Source organism: Arachis duranensis, unplaced genomic scaffold (genome assembly GCF_000817695.3).
Source record: "Arachis duranensis cultivar V14167 unplaced genomic scaffold, aradu.V14167.gnm2.J7QH unplaced_Scaffold_60262, whole genome shotgun sequence".
NCBI classification, from domain to species: domain Eukaryota; kingdom Viridiplantae; phylum Streptophyta; class Magnoliopsida; order Fabales; family Fabaceae; genus Arachis; species Arachis duranensis.
The window spans coordinates 47,774-56,168 of record NW_026264982.1 but is presented as its reverse complement, the minus strand read 5'-3'; the positions used below and the strand labels follow the sequence as shown (position 1 = coordinate 56,168).

General features: G+C 43.8%; 1 protein-coding gene across 1 annotated transcript; it reads left to right on the top strand.

Moving 5' to 3' along the window:
• Positions 1-4,812: 4,812 nt before the first annotated feature.
• On the top strand, positions 4,813-7,901 carry LOC127744561 (ATP synthase protein MI25). The gene has a single exon (XM_052256668.1). The coding sequence runs from the start codon at positions 5,745-5,747 to the stop codon at positions 6,318-6,320; it is 576 nt and encodes a 191-aa protein (XP_052112628.1). The 5' UTR covers positions 4,813-5,744; the 3' UTR covers positions 6,321-7,901.
• The last annotated feature ends 494 nt before the right edge of the window (positions 7,902-8,395 follow it).

Here is an 8,395-nt window from a genome sequence, read left to right as displayed (position 1 = left end):
GAAGGATCAAGAAAGTCACCATCGGAAGTTGTAGTTCGCTGGAACCTCTAGTGGTGGAATTCACTGAAGCAGTGGGCGTGGCAGAGGAAGATCTTTCTATGGGTAGAGTGGTTTAAGCAGGGGCATGAATAGATCGTGAACTCTTTCAGACCCTCAAAGCGGATTCATTCGATTTCAGCGAGTGAGAGGGGAAAGCTAACTACTTTTAGTTTTTGCTCACCCGGTGAAAGGCATAGTCGGTAAAAAGGCTATTGGTTGCTTTACTTCCGAGAAAGAGGTCTTTGCTGCTTGACTGCGTGAACCAGGTCCAGGTCTTGCATTTGAACGCTGTTGACGTCCCATCGAGTTAGCTAGTGTTGGGTGAAAGGGATTTAGGAATGAATAGCAGGCAAAGTAAAGAAAAGGAATTCCGGCTAACTTTCTCTATTCCTTAAGGTTACAGGTGAAGCTGACTTCCTGCGGTAGCCCCTTGGACCTTAGCCTCTTAAGGGTTGGGTTCTAGTGGCGGGCTCTTGGGTCGTCCGGACCCATATCTGGTAAAAGTGGTGGCCTGGTTGTCCCCACACCCCCTTATCATCCGTGCAAGTCTCTCTTTTTTTGGGGGGAGCTGTTTGTGCTAGCGTTTTGGCGCTCGCCTTATGGTTCTCAGTCCTCTTTCGCCGAGATGCCTTTTCAAAAGATTTTTTCCCGCATCGGAACAAGACCCACTATACTAGATTTAGCCAATTCGGGTGCGGATGGGGATTCCCCAATAGATTCTACAGATTCGGATTTGGATGCCCCTGCGCATAAACATATGGATAGGGATGCCGATTCAGATGCGGCTAGAAAGGCTCGTTTGAGTGATTCATAAACCCTCGTCGGGATAAACAAGCAAGGGTTTCATCCTCTACTTATGGGAATGCTACTTCGAGAAATGCTGCTTCAGGATAAACTAGATATGTTGCGAGATAAACTGGATATTTTCCTATGGCTTGGACCCTTTCACTCGAGAACTCAAGGGGGGGAAAGAATTCTTCAACATAGTCACAAGAAGGTGGTCGTAGACCATTAGATCCCTAGAAAGAGGAGCAACTAAGAAGAGAGGGGTATAAAAGAATGAAAGGAATGTCTTCGATCTGGCTCTTGTTCCCTGTAGGTTTATAGCACGCTAGGCTAGCTAAGAAAGGTATTCTATCTTTCTCTTTTTGTTGTTCGGCTCGATAGAATTGTTTAGAATCCTCTCCTAGCTTCCTCTTTCCATAGATATGAAGACTATAAAACGTCGATCAGAGAGCAGGGTTGTTCTAAGATATAGAAGTAGTTAAGGGCTTGACTAAGTAGTAGATATGGGATTGAGGGGCGAAAAGCGACTCGAGTAGAAGGAGAGGGCAAAAAAAAGGGCACTGGAACTCGCACTACGCACTAGGCTATCACAAGTCAAGCGATAATATAGGATATTTTCCTTACAAGCGAGCCGAAGCTCAAGCCCGCACTACACCAGTCCCATTCAGCTACGCAACAAGCAAGGAATTGAACTCAATGCACGCCTAGCGCGCTCTGCAACCTCACCCTACGGCCCTTGGATGTTGGCCGAAGGCCTCGTCGTACTGGCCCTAGGCAGAACACTGGGCCTGTAACTGCTGTTAGACGTCAACCAGGTAACGGGTCTCGTTTCAATGTTCTAAATGATGTCGGCGATGCTATTGACAGGGTTGATGTACAGGCGAACCCACCACAACCTCTAAATGCTAATCGGGACAAGCCAAATACTCCGAGGTCCCCACGAGTATTGACCAAGGATCATGTGGGGAGTAGTAGTCAAAATCCTCAGTCCAGCAGAGAGTCGTCCCCATGCAGATTGTCCATTATAGAAGTGTGCCAAGTGGGAGAGAGTGGCATTGATTCCATTCAACAACCCGATATGCAAGTTATGAGTGATCCATTGGTGCCTGCTCCTATCTCAAATAAGCTGGATCCCACTAAGCATTCAGCTGTCCAAGTAGTGAAGGATACTTCCATGACGGAGTCTACGTCGCACCAAATTGCTGCTGTGACTTCTGCTGATAGAAGGGGTGGGGGTTGTTTTATCTGGTCGTAAGGATAAGACATTGACCTCGAAAGACCCCCCTATTCGATAAGGCAAGGTCGGTAGAATTTCACTTAAGAAGAAAGCCAGGACCAGAATACCCCTATAGGGGAGAACTTGATCCGGAGTGATAGTATGAAGTTAAGATTTGGTGTCGCCAATCAATAAAGATTGCTGCTTCCGGGCTTCTATGAAACCATCTAGGACGGGTCTATTTTAGGCTTTGCTCTAAACAACTTATATAAAGAGATATAAAAGAAACTTAATTTCCCCTGATGGATCACTCATAACTTGCTTCCAAAGGTCCTCTCCTTTCAGAACTCGTGGAATTTCATGGAAGTTGTTCAGTCTCCTTACTTCGTCCCTTAGTTGGAAGGCTAGTCCTACTAAGGCTGCTTTTGCTCATCAAAGACTTACTCTTTCAACACAAGCGAGCTTATGGTCAGGAGTTGTTCTTTTATTAGTCTTCGATTCACCGAGTCGGAAGAGACTGGCAACGGGTATATATAGAGTAAACCAACCACAGCAACGTACGAGTTACTATACGTAGGAGACGTATAACTAGACTAGGGTACTAGCTCTTGTACAACAGATATCATGGGACCAGACCTGCTTCTTTAGTTCGTCTTATATCCCTTCGTCCATTTTCCTGGTCAGGAAGACCTTTTTCTACTCTTCCCGTGAGGAGGTAGATAGTTATTCTTATCTAATCATGTGAGTTATAGCAGTCCTAGGTAATTTATTTGTTGTCTCGGACAGAGAATCACCCTATTACAGGATCCTTCTTCGCGTACGCACTACCTTTTTAGCACTTCGCTTTCATGCACTAATGTGCTCCGGAGCCGTCTTCCTTCCTCGTCTTGGAAGTTGGAAGTTCCCGGATGACTAACTAGGCCCATTTCCCTCTCTCCCATTATGAAAGGGGAGATGGCATCTCCTGGGATGAATGCTTTCCTTCGTTACCCGATTCCTCTTTTCTTTATTGCCATTGCCTGCTTTACGGAGAAGGAATTACCGGTCTTGTCTTGGGAATAGAATAAGAGTAGGAATGAACCTATTGTTGGTCTAGAAGGAAGAATCAGCTGCACATGAACTAGAAGGCCTTACAACGAACTTTCAGAAGTAGCTGCGAGAATGCCTTGTTATAGGTTCTTTGCAAATCGCTTGTTTTCAGCTTCCCCAAAAGAGGCTAATTCGGCGCATTTGTCTTTGTCCATTAACATTAAAGATGGGCCGGCGCACCGGTCCTTCCAATAAGCAAGAAGGAAAGGAAAGAGAATAGCATATTAAGGAATGAAAGTACGGAAATACGGACATGAGCCCGCACAAACAAGTTCTCAGGCAAAAAGAATTGGAAATAAGCCTTTCTAGAACTGTTCGGAAGAACAGAGAAGAAAAGAAAGAAAGACTCTTAGACTAGTATAAAGAACTATAGCTTGTTCACTCATTTCATTACGTATCTTGAAACGAATCGCTCTAGTGGTTTAAGAAAGGCCCTGACCCAGCGAGTGGAATAAATGAGTTGAACGTAGTTCAACGAATCGTTTCAACTCATATAGTGAAACTCATTTCGTTGAACTATGTTCCTATGTTCAACTCATATTCAACTACTAAATAATCTCGACCTACGGAAAAGCATGGTAGCAGTCTTTTTGATCTCCTACTCGTCCCATAGATGATCTCTCAAAGCATAATCTTTGGGCGTACAACTCTGTGACAACCCACTGGTGATCCCCGCCGACAAAGCTACATCTAATGGTGCTTGAAGTAAAGCACTGAACGACCCTGCCATTTCCTCCTTGACATCAATGGTCTTTTTATCCCACACAATACCCCAGCACTGCCCAACTATTAGCAGGGTGCAAGGCATGCCGAATTCTATCCCTGCCACCCCTGAAGAAAGACTTTCAAAGCAAAGGAATGAATTCGTCTCAAAAGAAAGAGCTAGCGAACCACACCAATTCCATTCCAATTCTCCCCCCTTCTTAGTCAATCAAAGCAGGATAGGATAGCTGCCCTTTTAGAGCGAGGGCCTTTCGAGACCAATGCTATCAAGATCTCCTTTATGCCTTAAGCCTTGAGCTAAATCATTGACCCTGCGCCTGCTTTGATTAGGACATTGCCGCATTTCATCTCAAAGAGGATCTAACTCTTTCTTTCCGGCTTAGCCGAACTACTTGGCTCGGGTTAATTCACTCTTTCTTTATCGCAAGCTAATAGCCAAAGAGCTTCTGAAAGAGCACCGTCTTTTCTTCTTCCTTCAACATCTGCTTCAAAGAGCTAAGCCCGGGTGAGGATGGAACTCTCAAGGCGACATCTGTGAGATGAGAAGAGAAGTCGAAAGCGCTAACATTCACCAACAAGACCAGCAAAAAGAAAGGGCCGGCTATTGCAAGAACAGGATTACGCATGAAGTGAAGTTAGCTTTCTTTTCTAACTCTCACACCGGTTACGAAAGCAAGGGATATTCACTCAGCAGAAAGGGCTCCTCCGTTAAGAACCTCTTCCGGGCATGCCCCTGAGACTAGTGCTACTCCCTGCCTTCCTTTGCCCATCTGAGATCGAATGACAGTTTTTTTTTATACGATCAGATCTGCAGCGCTTAATGATTCAATCACAGCTGATACGCATTCAATTGCTAACATCAGGTTATTCAACAGCAGATAGGCTGTCAGCTCCTACGCTACGAACACAGCGGATATTGAAAAGAGCGCTTACTCTTCTTGCGGCGGAGTTGTTGGAATGCCCAAAAGTCCCATGTCTTTCTCGATTGGTAAACCCAACCAGCGATTTACAACAAACAAGTCTTTCCTCTTGTTTGGGGGGAGCAGAGCAGTTCAAAAATGAAGCAAAGCAAATGAAGTTAGAAAAACTAAGGTCTGTCTTATCTGATTTCAGGGCACAATTTATAATATCCCTCCTTTTGACTATGCTTATTTTGTTTGCAGTCTATTTTATAACACAATGTAACAAGTTCTTATTGGAATTGATAGACCGCCCAGATATTGAGTCTGTCAAGATAGGTATGTGGGGCATTGAAGTTATTAAAAAAAAATAGCCCCCAACCGAATCTTGAGAATGAGAATGTCGGAATTGTGGTCTTTGGTAGTGATACCGCTATAAAAGAAGGAGATCTTGTGCACTGGATATAACATTTGAATTTCTCAACCATTCCACGTTTCCGAAACGGATCCTATCAAATATTTTACTTTTTCTATGATCATCTCTATTTTAGGTATTCGGGGAATTCTCCTTAATAGACGAAATATTCCTATTATGTCAATGCCAATTGAATCAATGTTATTAGCTGTGAATTCGAACTTTTTGGTATTTTCCGTTTCTTCGGATGATATGATGGGTCAATCATTTGCTTCATTGGTTTCAACGGTGGCTGCTGCGGAATCAGCTATTGGGTTAGCCATTTTCGTTATAACTTTCCGAGTCCGAGGGACTATTGCTGTAGAATTTATTAATAGCATTCAAGGTTAAACATGACTCCTAGAGAATTACAAAAATACGAAGTTCTCTTTTCTCCTTTCGTTCTCTTCTTTTTGATTTTGACTTGGTTGGCAGGGTCAGGGCCTTTCTCGCTGGGCGAGCGCATCCGATTGATTCTAAAGTCCTTTCCTAAACCACTTCCCGTTCAGTTGCTGAAAGATAGAGAGAACCTTTCTAAATGAGATTGAGTTCCACGAATATGCAAGCTAGAAAGATGCTATTTGCTGCTATTCCATCTATTTGTGCATTTAGTTCAAAGAAGATCTCAATCTATAATGAAGAAATGATAGTAGCTCGTTGTTTTATAGGCTTCATCATATTCAGTCGGAAGAGTTTAGGTAAGACTTTCAAAGTGACTCTCGACGGGAGAATCCAGGCTATTCAGGAAGAATCGCAGCAATTCCCCCATCCTAACGAAGTAGTTCCTCCGGAATCTAATGAACAACAACGATTACTTAGGATCAGTTTGCGAATTTGTGGGACCGTAGTAGAATCATTACCAATGGCACGCTGTGCGCCTAAGTGCGAAAAGACAGTGCAAGCTTTGTTATGCCGAAACCTAAATGTTAAGTCAGCAACACTTCCAAATGCCACTTCCTCCCGTCGCATCCGTCTTCAGGACGATCTAGGCACAAAGTTTAACTTATTAGTTAGGAGGAAATTTTGCCCCCAGTGTATCTCGAAAGCAGAAAAAATAGAACTCATTCGAGAGAGCTTGGTGGTCTTAAGAATAAATAAGACGAATAGAATCTAATTCATGTTCATGCTAACAGAAGAGCGGATCCAATACAATGTAAATAATATATGCAACTTCTTTCTCAAAAAGTGCTTGCTGCACTTCTTTCTCATGAAGCTGCTTTGCAAGAAAGGTTTGAGTTCCCTCCGGGGGTTCTGATAGCCAATGCTTCCTACGCTCCAGCCCTTAGCCCTTAACTCCTTAGCACAAGCACTAAGTAAGCCCTCCAAGGCCTTCAATATCGCACCTACTAGGACTTCATTTTCGTTTTCGAATAGGACTACTTCTTTCTTTTCTGTATGCTAGGGCCGCCCGCACGCTTTAAGGGTTGTTGAAGGTATTGCACTAAGAAAGACTCCTGCCGTTGCTATGCTAAAGGTAAGATTTTCTTTGAAAGCCGCTCAAGCAATTTCTTTAAGAAGAGCAAGCAAGACAAGATAAGGCTCGAAAGCTGCGAAGAAAGTAGAGCAGCTCTAATCGAGCTGTGAAATCGGTGTGGTGAGGTATTGGAAGTGTTCAGCGAATATAGATAAAGACACTAAAAAAGAGCACCGTGCTATACTGCTCCATAAGGTAAGGAGGGCTTCCGCAAAACTAGGTAGCTTTCGCTAATGAGAGATGGATTGGGGGATTAGGTCTCCTAATTCATGGAATTTTTTTTCTCTGGATAAGTTTCTTTTTAAAGCAGCATTCTCCCTCGACTCGATCTTGAATTGAATTATCGATCGATAGAACGTTGATCAATATTCAGGAAGAGATCGAGGATCACAGCAGGATCCTATCTGATCTTTGTCAACACAGGACTCGAAGCCCCCTGCTCAAACAAAAGGCTAATCCTTCGGAATTGAAAATGCCTTTCGTATTATATTAATTATAGTGGAGGGGAGAAGACTCATTTTGAATTCTATCTATATAGGGGGGAGCCATTGTGAAGCCTAGAGAGGGGTGTCCAGATTGAGTAGACACCCGCATCAGGTTCCGACCCTTCTCTCGAACCAGCCAAGCAGATAGTCAAGGAAGCTCCTCAGGGCAGTTTGGGGAATTTCTTTCAGTCTGGTCGTCAGGCAGACCTTTTTCGTACCCATCTTTTCACTGCAACATTCTTTTTCTTTCTGTGTCCCAGCCATCCTTTCGGCTTGTCGTATTCGATGCCACCCCCCTTTTGGTGGTATCGTATATAAGAGAGAGCTTTCTTTTAGGTATGAATGATGATCTTAACTAGAAATCTCATAAGAGAAGAAAGAGAGGTATGTATTATTTTCAAATCACTTTTTTCCCAAACGGTTTATGCCGCTAAACAGCTCTTAGTCCGCACTTCTCTCGTACATTCTAAGACCATGCCAGCCTAAAGAGTCACTCACTCTTCCGCGGTAAAGCAACTCCTGCTGCCCTCATTGCTGCGTCGAAAGGACTAGGGAGGGGTATATAGGGCTAAGCCCAGCAAAATGCACATAATAGGATAGGATTCTTTTTCTGTATAGTAGGAAAGGCCTATCAATGACTTAAAAACGACGCCCTTCGTCGAACAAGCGATTCTTGAACAATTTATTCTGTCTATCAATTCTCCTCGTCCAGTCACTATGCCAGTGCCTTTACTAGCTTTCTTCTTACTAGAGATTCATTTGCACAAACCTCCCTCACAAAGGAAAGCGGGAAAGTCATCTTTTTGCAAACAAAGCTCTTTTTCTTGCAAAATGGGCATATAAAGAAAGATAGGTGCCCCGAGTAGAGGGCAGCCAACCATCAAAGCGCTTAAGCCCCTTACTCAACGAATTAGAACGGGTTACAAACGCTTCAAGTCTTCTTTTGCTGATTCAATAGCTGCTCCTTCGTCCTAACAGCCTATGAACAGGAATGAGAGCAGAATGAGCAGCCTAACGACGTACCTTCAACTCGCAACTCGAAAGGCTAAGCCAATAAGAGAGAGTCCTTCCGTGTGAAAGAATTGGATCTTCTCTTGTGAACGAATCCCCTGCTTGGCTGTTTTCAGGAATAGAATTGGACATGGAATGCGCTCTTACTTCATCCGAGAGGCCTGTCCTCGTTCTAGTAGTGGGCAAATCCCCTGTTCTCTTTGAAAGACTAGGCTGTGG